We start from the raw sequence: 12,720 nt of genomic DNA on the forward strand, positions 1-12,720 counted from the left end.
GATTAAGGCAATGGGGAGGAAAGACATAGTGAGAGAGGGAACTGGAAAATTTAGAGATTGAGAGAAAGTGATGAATGTGAATGTGAGAGAGTGACATAAAAAGAAAACATGACAGATTGCCATAGTGAGGAGTACAGACAAGAAAACAGAAGGAAGAAAAGAAAAGGAAAGCACAACAGGAATGAACTGTAAACAAGGGCAGCAGTGTGATGGCTTTCATTCAGCTATCTTAAAACTGCAGCTCTCAGAACTGATGTAAAAGTCAAGCTTACTAAATTACTGTTGTAAGATGATCTTGCAGCTACATTGCAGATGGTAATAATGATGTAAAAGATGAAATAACACTAATGTCACCTGTCACATCAGAGGCAGCTAAAAAGAAGCTATTTTGTAATAAAAAAGATCACAAAAAAACATGCACATGTAATTCATAGTTAGCTAAACCTCTTCAGGTTTGCTTTATATGCTATGTAAAGGTCTGCACACTATGTAAACAATCTTTATACCCAAGGATTTTAACCTTTTTGATTGTTAGTGGCTCCAGGAATTGAGGGTTGGTTGCTAAACAGCAATGGCTTTTATGCCTTCAGATGACATAACAACATGAAATTCCCTGAGCTTCCTACAAGTCCCTGAAGTGCCTTTCATTAAATCAATTTAGAATTATGATTTGCCTCACAAAAACTGAGCAATCATGAAAATGGTTTTGAGTTAACAATCTTAACATGAAACACCCCCAATATAGTGCTTTTGCGTTGTATTTCATCATTCAGTCTGATGCCTGATAATATAATGCACAGCAGTTAGCTGTAATTGAACATAAACTACATAAATTGTCCTTCTTGAGTTACTCCGTCCCTTTCAACAGGTACATGGGGCTAGGTAAAAGAGCAGAAAATGCAACCTTTGTGTTCTGTGCCTCTACAGAGGTCCTCAATTTCACCTTTTGTATTTATTCCCCTGAGGTCATGAAATGGCTCTACAAAGAAACACCACAGAAAAATAAAGTAACAATGTTCTCAATTTCTGAGCAGTTGGGACAGTGTAGTTATAAACGTAGTCCAATTAAAAAGGAGTGGGGAAAGCCATTAGTGGTCCTGTCTATAATTTAATTAAATGGTTAATGGTGAAAAAAATGGACTGTACTTATATAGTGCTTTTCTAGTCTCATTCACTCATTCACACACCGATGGCAATGAAAGTGTCAATTTCCAATCAGAATGTATGCATTCATATGTGACCCTCCAACTGAGAGATGACTACCTCTGAGCCACAGCCGGCATCAAATTTAATATATCTGTTTTCTGCTCTATAACAGTCAAAAACAGGACCTCAGAACAGAGTATCTAGTAGGAGATTGTATGTTTCAAATGATCATTCAGTTATAAGCTTATTCCTTTGTGAGCCTATTATAATAGTCATTTACCCCCTTGAACAGCACGGGACATTAGAGTTAGCGCATCATCTTAGGTAACATAAAAACTGGTTTATCATAAGGAATTAGTCTAAATTCTGAAAACTATAAAGATGGCAATTTCATAAATGAAAATCTACTATTCAATAGTCTTTTTTTCGTATCACTGTAGGCTTCTATCATTTGAGTTAAAACATGCTATAATATGATATAATCCTCTTTAAAGCCCCAGGCCACCCATTTCCCATCTTCTACTGTTTTTCCAATAATCCCCTCCTCTTTCCATTTCTTCATGACACAACTGACACAATCTAGGGAGTCATTTGACTGTCTGTCCTCCCCGTGTGATATGTGGGCAGACTGGTTTGGCTGGACACTGAAGTGCAAACACTGAGAGCTGGAGAGTGTCGCCTTAGGGCAAAACCATAGTGGCTGTCTGAAGCTCTGCTCAGAAGCAGGCTGGGATACAAAAGTCAAGTGAGAAACTTGAAATGAGTTTTTTTTTCGCAGACACATATTCACACACTTAGATTTCTTTCATACACAAACATAGCAATCCCCTTATCAGGTGGTGGCCAAGAACTACTGAAAAGAGGGAGCTTCACCTGATTGCACACTGGGTACTACTGACATTGAAGCTATACATATGATTTTCCAGATGGCACACAGAGTTTATGAGCAGCTATATGAGACTGTGCTTATCATCATTTTTATTGCTGCATTAGACAGTCCAGGTCAGCTTTGGCAACATTAAAAACATGGCCAGAGATATCCGTGACGGAGACGATTTCATGCCAATAGGCGTTCAAACAAGATTAGAGTTACAGACGTTAAGGATACACACACATGGTCCAGAACAGTAAATTGATCCTAGCATCACTCTGTATGATAGGAATGAAGCTACCATCAGCAGCCAGCGAGCTTAGTAAGCATTAAGACTGGACACTGGTAAACAGCAATCTGTCTTAAGATAACAAAATGTGCTCCACTGCTTCTGTGTAGTCCCATGAGAAACACGTATGCTGTTTGTTTAATATGAAACTAAAGCCATATGTAAAGACTACAGGGGGCTATGGACTATATTTAGCAAGGACCAGTAATTTCCTGACTTTTTGCTGGTTGCTTGGAAACTGGACTTGGCCAAGAAAGAGTTCAGCATGTTACCCTCTGTGAAAAAGCAAATTGTTGCTTTTACACTTCAGATTTAGTTCAGATGAATACATCAAGACTTTATGTGCTAATTAGTGAGATTTTGTGTCTTTTGACAGAGCCCGACTAGCTGTTTCCCCCCGGTTGTAGTCCTGCTAAGATGCTACGCTATGCTAATTGATCGCATTGAATTCAGAGTGGTATAAATGTTCCCATCCAACAAAAAGTTGGTATGTTTATTTCCCCAATTTTTAACCATTTCATTCAATTACACAATGGTGAGGTTGTAAACACTGGATGAGAATTTTTAACACATGAAGATTTATTAACACCTCTATCAATGTTTTGTAACTAGATGCTTAGAGTTGCAATGGACTGTCACTATCTCCTTCTTGAAGTACACAAGATACAGCTATTGTTGTTGGCCAAAGTTATTACACTGTTGTTCTTAATTACCGTCATGCTAATCACTGCAATCAATGAAAAAAAGGGTTTTGGAAAAAAAGAATGAGCAGAGGAAATCAGCGTGTATTTAACTTCTGAATTTGTTCTGCAGTCGTTCAGGGAATTTGCTATTGCAGTAGATGTTAAACACACTCAGTCAAATGGCCAGATTACTGTTAAGTGGCTGAAAGGAGGCTAATGGGATGGAGGACAGCAGTCAAGCTCACACAAACACTCACACCCACAAAATGAAACAGCAAAAGTGTGCAAAAAAAAATAGATACATACACGCCGTAAAGTGTGCACAAAAACAAAAGTGATCTAGACATTTTTGGTACTCACATGTTTTGACAGGTTGGCACTCTTTGAATCAACATCATACCTGCAGAAAAAAAGGAAAAGAAAGCAAGAGTCAGTGCATTAGATAGTGATAGAGGGTGACAGGAGCTCAGCTGGAAACACAACGGGGATTACAGATGGAGTAAATCAGTTCTGGGGCCAAGCAGCTTGTCACCAACAATCTCACCAGAGGCTCTGGGTATTTCCCTTCCCCATTTCACAGGTTCACAGGCATCTTCCATTTATCTGACACTGCATTGACTAATTGGCAGTCATACATTCGACAGTGACACTTTTATTGTTTTTGCAAAGAAACCAATTTAGCCTATGACTAAATATCTAAATAAGTGTCTTTGTTGTTATCTTTGCTCATTGGTGTGAAATTAAGTGAGCTATCATTATTTTTTTCCTTTGTAAGTTGGAATATCTTCGCACTTTTTTACTATTCACTATTAATTCCCCATATCACCTGCAGGTCTCCGAACATACAATGCTCGCAAACAGAAAAAAAAAAATCCAGAAATTGCGCCTCAAATGAAGACGCCATCTGAAAGAATGAGAAGCAATCAGACAAGCCATTCACTCAGCAATTTTATGTCATTTCACATCTCAGGTCTTTTCAGCCACATCTATAAATGGATTGGCCTTTGCTGGGTAATATTTTGGGAACAAATGTTGAGCAATTTAGTTACTTTACAAAGCTGTTCAAGATAATGTACACCCAGCATGTTCCCGTGTATGGGTTAGTGTGACTGTGCACTGTGTGCTGCATTCATCTATAATAGAACCTTATTTTACTCATATATGGCTCTGTAGCTTGCTGTAACCTTTGACCTCCTTGATAGCAGCTTTTTAGGCTGTACATAGGAATAGATAATTGCTAAGATTGGCATGATAATGTTAAAATGTTGAAGTTTACCCCAATTTTTTTTTAGTAACCATGGTTAAATGATATGTGTTGCAAAATTAGTTTGCATCCGCACACTCCCACATGTGAGATACTGTGCCCTTATATGCCCTTGGCTATATAGTTAAAAATGCCTACATTGTTGTTTTGCATTACAACTTTCTGCGCACTGGTGCCCAATGACATATCGTGGGTGCTCCTTTTTGTTTAATTGGCCCTCATGCAGCCTCAGTCTATGTATATGTCTGTTAGACATGAGAGAAGCATCCATGAACACATATGTACATAGACACACACATAAACACTTAGGTGTTATTCTCACAATAATTCACATATTGAAGGATACTAGCCACAACACACATTTAAACACCCAGACCAACAAAAAGCCAGCATTTACCTATTAAAATATTTATAAAGATGATCCTTAAACACTCTTACATGGCTCTGGCGCTCGATGTGACCTTTAATCTCCTTCAGAAGAAACAGAAGTCTAAAGCCATGATAGTTTTTTTTTTGTCTAAGCATGACAATGTTAAGATGCTGATGTTTACCAACTCATTTTACCATTTTAGCCTTCTAATATTTTTCTTAATAGCGCTGCTCTATTCCACGCTGAAAACCACTCAAGAAACAGCAAGGATGGCTGTATGCATGCAAAAACAAAACACACAACTCAAAGTCCATCATAACCTTTCTTGAAAATAGTTGGGGAAAAAAGTAACCGATTTTTGCTTTTCAATTAATCTGTGATAATGTATACTGGGTCACATGGCACGGTACATGAGTTGAGCCGGCAGAGTAGATATGAAAGGTTAAATGCTACTCTTCCCCCTCAAGGGAATCTGTCTACTCCTATATCACACCCACCATTCCCTGGAACCCCGGTTGTTATGGTTACCCTCGCTAAAACCCGCACATAGCCACAAACACATGCACAAATTGTTACCATGGCCACAAACAGTTTGAAGGAATGTACACACAATCAGTTTGCTTTTGTCTTGTGGATCTCTTGTGAGGTGACAATATGAGTATTTCATTCGACAGCGCAGCCAGGTGAGACACTGAAAAACTAATAGATGTATGGATGATGGGGATAACACCTTCAGGAAGAGTGACAGCAAACAAATAACTATAGAATTAGATTTATCATGGAAATGCAAAGTGAGCCTCCCCTGAAAGAACATAAAAGCAACTAAGTAGTTCTGATTACTGGCCATAAATAGGGGTGGCAGTAACGGCAAAAAGTGAGCAGTCCGCAGGAAACAGTAGAAGAAGACAACATTGGAACCAACTTGTAGACTTATTTCTTAATTGTGCATAAATTCTGTATTTATGTAGGATTTAGAAGTCAAATGAAAATGAATTAATAGAATAGTTACACCCATATCTTGAGGAAATGTACATTCACTGCTCTTTTAAATTAATCTTGCCTGCTCATCTAGCCTATCAAAAACTTCAGTAGGAATAACAATAGGAAACTGAAATCAAAGTTGGCCAAAATGAAGAGATTACATCGTTTAACATGGTTTCCTTGGCAGTGGTGGCTGGCCATTAGAGGGCGCTAGAGTGCCGACCCACCACTCCCGACATCCTAGCACTGCACTGAATAAGACTTAAACATTTTTTATTATTTATCTTTTTTTATCAGCAAGGTAAGTATTACATGGCTGGTAAATCTGCAATAAAATCTAGATTAAAAATGTTTCCTTTGTCTAATGCTACGGTTATGTTTTTCCGGCCTGGGGCACAAGAATCTTTGCCCGTCGACTCTCTTTATAAGTTGTAAATGCGCAGTTTGCTCCTCTTCAATACAAGAGATAGGAGTTGACAGAGCACACATCACCAGCGCCATGACAGCATTTATCTATCTATCAGCAGCTGCTGAAACCACCAACCGATAGGTGGCAGGTAGCAGAGAGCGAACGCAAGTACGAGTCATAAAATGCGGCAGATTTAGTCGGACTAGTTGATGCTAGGTACAGTATAATGGCGAAATAAAATACTGTAAAGTCACTAAAAGAAGCTGGCCAAGAAACACAGCACACTGGGCCCAGGTTAACCCCAGAGGCTAGCTACAGAGGTGATACAGAAGCTTAATGTATGGCGTTTGTCTTTTAAAATGTTTTTATCGTAATACTGCTGTCTTGTCAGAAAAATGGGCAACAGTAGATCCTATATGATGTAATAGCCTAGTTTCAAGAATTCAAGGATTCTCCATTTGTCATACACAGAGATGCAAAGTAAAATGTGGTGAACTAAAGGAGATGCCCAGTTACTGTGAGATAATATCAAAGGGATCAATACAATAACAATCAGTAAATAGAAAAGATAAAATAGAGTACAATAAAATAAGATAAAATTACTAATGCAAGATGAAACTACAGATGGGTGACAAATTAGGAAAAACCAACATGAAGTGTCTCAGTATGGAGTCAGGTCACCACAAGCCTCCAGAACAGCTTCAGCGCTCCTTGCCAAATCTGTTATACACAACAGATATATAAACACATATCTTATTTTATCATAAATAAAGATATAATAATAGTTGACTTTACTTGTTTTTTTTTTAAGCAGACATAAATAATCCTTATTTTACACAGCAAGAACGTATCTTACAATGTGGAATTCTTCTGTTCTGGTTGGTTTTGAGTATGTTTGTTTGATTTTTTTTATAGCCCCCCCTGGAGAAAAATACACCAGCCGCCACTGTTCTTTGGTTGTGAGCAGCGAGGACAATAGACTTGACGCATAAAACAAACGGAGCAGCAGAAAATTACTCGCGTATTAAGCCTGCCTCCCGCGCAGCATACGCGGCTGGTGGCGATTGCAGCATTGAATAACATTGGAGCGGCTCTGTCCCGGCACACGCTTCAAATACGCTACCTGTGTAGTCTTCACAGACTGCTTGTTCTCAATATGACTTATGAGTTAACATGGTCTCATACTGTCATTCTGCTCGCTCCATTTAAAGTTATTTTTTTTCTGGTGTATTTTTTCTCACGCTGCGCTGCACTATTTCAGCACTACATGAGATACGGTAATAATTAGACTAGCACAAATGCTTTGAAAAATAGGGATACAGAAATTCTTTTGCTAACTTTGTTGTCTCTGGCTTTAATTTTCTTATGATGTCATCTCTCATAGGCTAACACACACACACACACACACAAAGCACACATTACATAGAGAAAGACTAACACCTCTCCACAGAGTCTAACTTTCAGATCCCATTTGGGTTGTCGGCATGGCTCCCTGGTTCATAGATTATAATATAATTAGTCTCCATCTAATAAAATAAAGTCCCTAAAATCCCCCCTGTAATTCAATGAGAAATGTGATCTGAGAGCAAATTAGGAAAGAAAATCCCCTCACCTACATGCAGTCTGGTAGCTTAATAAATCTAAAGACCAGCTGTCTCCTGGTAACATCTTGCAAAGGAAACAAGTGTGAGGTGGATACTTACAGGAACAGGAGTGATCCAACTTTATTTAGTGAGTCGTACTTTAAACCAATACTATTTTATATGTACAGTTGTGTACATGTATTACCTTAATACAAACAGAGGCAGATGTGTGTTGAGCTTTTTAAAAATATGCAGTCCCTGATTTCTTTTCAGGTCCTGACCGATACTTTGAAACTCAACACGAATTAAAATTAAGCTAATTAGATGTTTTACGACTTTTAATTTGTGGCTCATTTGGAGGATGCAATTTCAGGTAGGCATGCCAATTCCACAAGCTGCCAAATATCAGCAGTGAAAGTGATACTGGACCAAAACCAATACTGCTTTTAAGTAGATTTCCACCTATGTATCTAGATAAATGAAGCTGTCCCAGTTAAATAAATCTCTGTGCAATTAATCATCTTGTGGTAATGTCAGGGGAAAAGATGGATATGCAGTACACAGTCTCAAAGAGTTTATGAATTATCAAATTAAGCCCATGTAACTGTAATTGTTTTATAATAAGCCCATATTAGTTGGCATGTATGAATATTAATCAAGTGGCACATGTATTGTGCAATCTACCTAACCTTCTATCAATTTATGTTAATGAGAGTAAATTAGAGCAGAGCATTGTGTTGTTTTGCAACTGTTCAGTCAGAGATAAAAACAGTTCTATTTTCAAATTTAGAATAAACTATTTACAATATCAAATAATTCCTCATTTCGCAGGTGACATCTGGAGCCATTCCAAGATCTTCTAATTCCAGAAATTCTACTTTGTATTTTAGGAACTGAAATGTGAAAGAGAGGCTTTCTAAAAGAAGGAATTACTTACAAGTCAAATCGGAGGTTTTGTCGCTCTTCAAAGAAGTAGTCCAAAATGAATTTTCGCACAAAGTCTGGGTTTAGCGTGTTGTCAATCACCTCTGTTCTCCCAAACTGGATAAATAAAGGAAGGTTAAAAACAGATATTAATACTTTTTGCATAATTTGTAGGGCAAACCATGTATCTTTGATATATTTAGAGTGTGATTACCCAGATCTAAATTTAATTTACAATATTTCTTGAGATAACCAAACCTTTCAACTTTGATCTTTCACAAATCACAGATTTTCTTAAGCACTTTGTGAAGTTGTAGTGACTCGTGTGAATAACCCATACCCAGTAAGTTTATAACCATGTCAGGGAAGCCACAGGTTACAGATGATTATGTTCAGCTTCAGGGTAATGAATGCAGAGCAGCTGAAGTATCAAGTCAACGGGGGTCAAGTTGGTCTCAGTTTGGCATTTAACTTAGCGTTTTATTAATGCATTGAGATGACGCGCTACTCACAGCTATGAATAACTGCTGGTGATTGGGGGGCTGCGAGATTTGCCCCTGCATTTACATTTATGAATATTCATTATTGTGAAACACACTGGTGATGGGAGTACAGTCATACATGAGTGCGCACATGCTCATAAAAAAGCTGTAGCTGCTGGTTTACAAGCACAAACAAAGTGGGGTGTCTTATAGAAATTAGCGCATACTTATTTTGGATTCATAAAAACAAAATACTAGAACTTCCACAAAAATAAAAAGAAAACAATTATCTCAGTGTTTCAACAAATTGAGAGTAATACATAAGAAATTATCTTTAGTTTATCTTTTTTTTTGTAACACTAGTGGTATTGTTAAGTAATGCTTTAAGGAAAACCGTCATTTTGTCCACTACACCGAATGTTTCACAGTGTATATTTGTATTTGTATATTGTACCGAGAAGATACATTTTGGATTAAGATAATGCTTCCACATGAAAAGGCCACTGCACATTCTATGATACACACTCTCTCCTTTAAGCTCTCACCTCTCTCCACTCCTTGTTGCCCATGCCTTGAGTGTAGAGGACACAAACTGTAAAGAACATAAAACACAATAACGTTACAATTAAGATCAACAAATCTTTAAACTAAAATGACGCCAATTCCAATTACATTAGTTCTGGCATTTTCCTCATAGAACTACATGACCATTGTATAATTGGATTTTTTAATATATTAAATATTTGAACTAGTTGGTAGGCAAATAAAGGATGGTAGGCAAATAAAGGAATATATAGGGGAACTGCACTTTTACAAACAACATGCAATTAAACAAGAAACAAACCGAAATGTCATGGTATTTATTTGATCCATTAGAAAATGACTCATCAGCCGTAAGTGCACCAATTAGAAATAACACATCGACATCAAAGAAACTAGTAGCGTTTTTCATGAAGCCCAAACACAGATATTATATCCCGTCTTCAGATGGTGGAAGACATCATTTCAGGCCATTATGCAATTTCCCGAAACAAGAAAATTCACTAAATGGAAAATTACTGAGATCACTCATCATACATATCATTCTGGAGGCCTTGATGTTCTTTTCAGATAAGTGACAGAAAGATAAATCAATGTGCATGTACACACACTGCACACACACACACATTTCCTTTTGAGTTTTGAAACAGGCACATGATATTTGGGGGATAGATAAAAACGAAGAACAGAACAGAAAACTTGACTCTTTTCTCTCTAGCTGTCCTGCTGCTTATGTATGGATGGGCTTTATGTCTTTTTTCGCTTGTAACTTAAAGCCTTGGTTTTCCATTTGGATCACTGCCCTTTACAGACATTCTCTTTCCTCCTCCTTCATTTGTTCTTTTCCCTTATCAAGCTGGTTCACATCAGGAGACCAAAGTCACTGTGCTCAGCATAATCACAAGTGCTACTCAGCACAAGAGCACGACTCCATACGATGTATGGGTTAAGCCTGAGCCCCTTCCTGCTCTTTATCATCATCATGTTAATCACTGTCACCGTCGTCATCCTGCTCATCACTGTCACCATCGTCACCTTGAGTCATGTTAATCCGTGCTCCCATAAATGTGCTGACATACTATATTTTGCGAAGACTGTGTGTGTATTATTCAACATGGCCCCTATTTGAAGCTCTATAGGCTACAAGCAGATCAAATTGCCCCGGTAGATTCTTCAGTCAGCAGCTATAGCTAAAATAGTTTTTGTGGGCAACTACGCCAAATCAAAATACGTCTACTAAAAGGGCTTGTTTTATTCACTGGAAGCTACTATTCTGATCTGACAACATTATGAAATGCTGCATACTCACAATTAATTCTTTTAATTTCATGCTTTTGTGCTGTTTTGTTTGTAGGAAATTATTATAACATGCCTTCTTCTGTGTATTCCCTGCCTGTTCTCCCCATCAGTAGGCTCAGAAATGATAAAGAGCAGATGTTTTGATTGATCTTAATTTAAAATTTAACAACAGTAAAAAATGAACTCGTACATCATGGATAATAGTCAGACAAAGAGGTGTTGGGTCTTACTTGGGTCTGATTTGGAGAAAGTGTCCCTGTCCAGCAGGTTTCTATGGAGACAGAAAGGGGCATCATGTCAGAACACAGTTCCATTGGCGAATCACAAAATCATACAGCATACAAATGCGGCAGGGAATGCATTTTAACAGAGATCATTTGTGTGCTCTGTTTGCAGTGACTCAGAATGTAACAAGTTCTCTGTTTACAGCTTTGTATTTACACTATAGCAGGTGTTGCTTCAAGTCTTATCCAACCTATTCCTCTCCAATCTTCTCAAAACCTATTACAAACAAGCAATATCGCACTTGGTGGCGTGCTATTATAATGATGACCACTGTAGTTTCTTGCCATAAATGCTCACCATTATTGCTATTAATCTACACCTGAATGTAGTCACCAACAAATGGATTATTTACTGAGTAACATTAACCAACAACTACTGTGTTCAGCTCTTGCAAGAATTAAATAACTTTAGGACACATTTTTAAACATTTATATCTTAGGTAGGGTAGAATGGGCTTGAGACAGAGGAGGTTGCCATAGGGAGGTCCAAATATAGATAAACAGTAATTGAATGAAAATAAGCTATTGCCAAATTGACCATTAAAATCCGATCCCGGTTCAGGTCTCTGGGATGACCCTTGAGGACCTACACTGTGCACGACTAAAAGTTGGGAACCAATGGTCTTTATGGTAGCATCATCAGCTTCTATTCACAGCATTTGAATGCATCTTATTTCCCCACAGTGAGCAAAAAGGAGTCAACCTGACATGAAAAGACATGCTTAGCTCCAGGTCTGACATAGAATCCATGTCCCAAAGCATTGAAAACTTAAAACGTTTCAGTGTTTACAAAAGGAGCGACAGAAATTCAGACAAGTAATCCCTAACCACATTTAAACAACAGGAGCAAGCATGCTGGAAAACGAGTTGCAAGTACTTAAAGCACAAACCACACCATTGTCAGGTCATGCAACTAGACTCTTTATTTACGGGTGAGAGATCTTATTGCTCCTCATTTCACGCTTGAAAAACACTAGGTTGAAAATTATAGTCTCTGGGACTAGTGATATATTATTTGGTCCTCTCAGCAAACCACTGAAGTTCGGCCAAGATGGACATTAATAAAATAAAAAGAATTTATGTTCCCTATAGAGGAGCGCTGAGGAAAATTAAATGGCCTGATATGAAAGCAGCATGAGACCTAATCATCAATTCTGATTTGTGAATAATGAGTTGAATTACGGTGAGGGTGATGATGGAAACTAATGGTCTCTAGGGAGGAAAGGACGTATCTAACGTATCTATTAGATTAAATCGCCCTATCCTATTAAGAGCCTCGGTAGGAATTAAATTGAGATGGAAATGATGCGGGTTGAGAGCTGGTTTTCAGCAACAGTTTTCATTTGTCTTCATCCCTTTGTTCCTCCTACTTCACTCACTTTTCTTGTGTGAACTTATCAACACTTGACATTTTTCTCTCTGTCTCACTCTCCTGTGGTTGCTCACAAAACAAATACTTTTTGGTTTCAGAACACATAACACCTCTGTTACCTGCCTGTTTGAAATCAAATCACTTACATCACTGGCAACTGGTTCTAAAGATGATCTTGCCCGATGTGAAGTGTGAGTTATGTTAAGAGTGGTTTTACTTCCTC

General features: G+C 37.9%; 1 protein-coding gene across 2 annotated transcripts in view; it reads right to left on the bottom strand.

The window, feature by feature from the left end:
- Window positions 1-12,720, bottom strand: part of LOC138599268 (copine-8) — a 77,205-nt gene that overhangs the window by 41,476 nt on the left and 23,009 nt on the right. For both annotated transcript variants that reach the window (XM_069670829.1, XM_069670828.1), the window contains exons 2-5: window positions 11,072-11,112; window positions 9,548-9,594; window positions 8,534-8,637; window positions 3,350-3,389 (exon numbers count right to left, since the gene is read on the bottom strand). In XM_069670829.1, coding sequence (XP_069526930.1) covers window positions 3,350-3,389; window positions 8,534-8,637; window positions 9,548-9,594; window positions 11,072-11,112 — 232 coding nt within the window. The remainder of the gene's footprint in view (window positions 1-3,349; window positions 3,390-8,533; window positions 8,638-9,547; window positions 9,595-11,071; window positions 11,113-12,720) is intronic.

This window comes from Semicossyphus pulcher, unplaced genomic scaffold (genome assembly GCF_022749685.1).
Source record: "Semicossyphus pulcher isolate SPU_LCO1_2020_fin unplaced genomic scaffold, fSemPul1.0.p SCAF_20, whole genome shotgun sequence".
NCBI classification, from domain to species: Eukaryota; Metazoa; Chordata; class Actinopteri; order Labriformes; family Labridae; genus Semicossyphus; species Semicossyphus pulcher.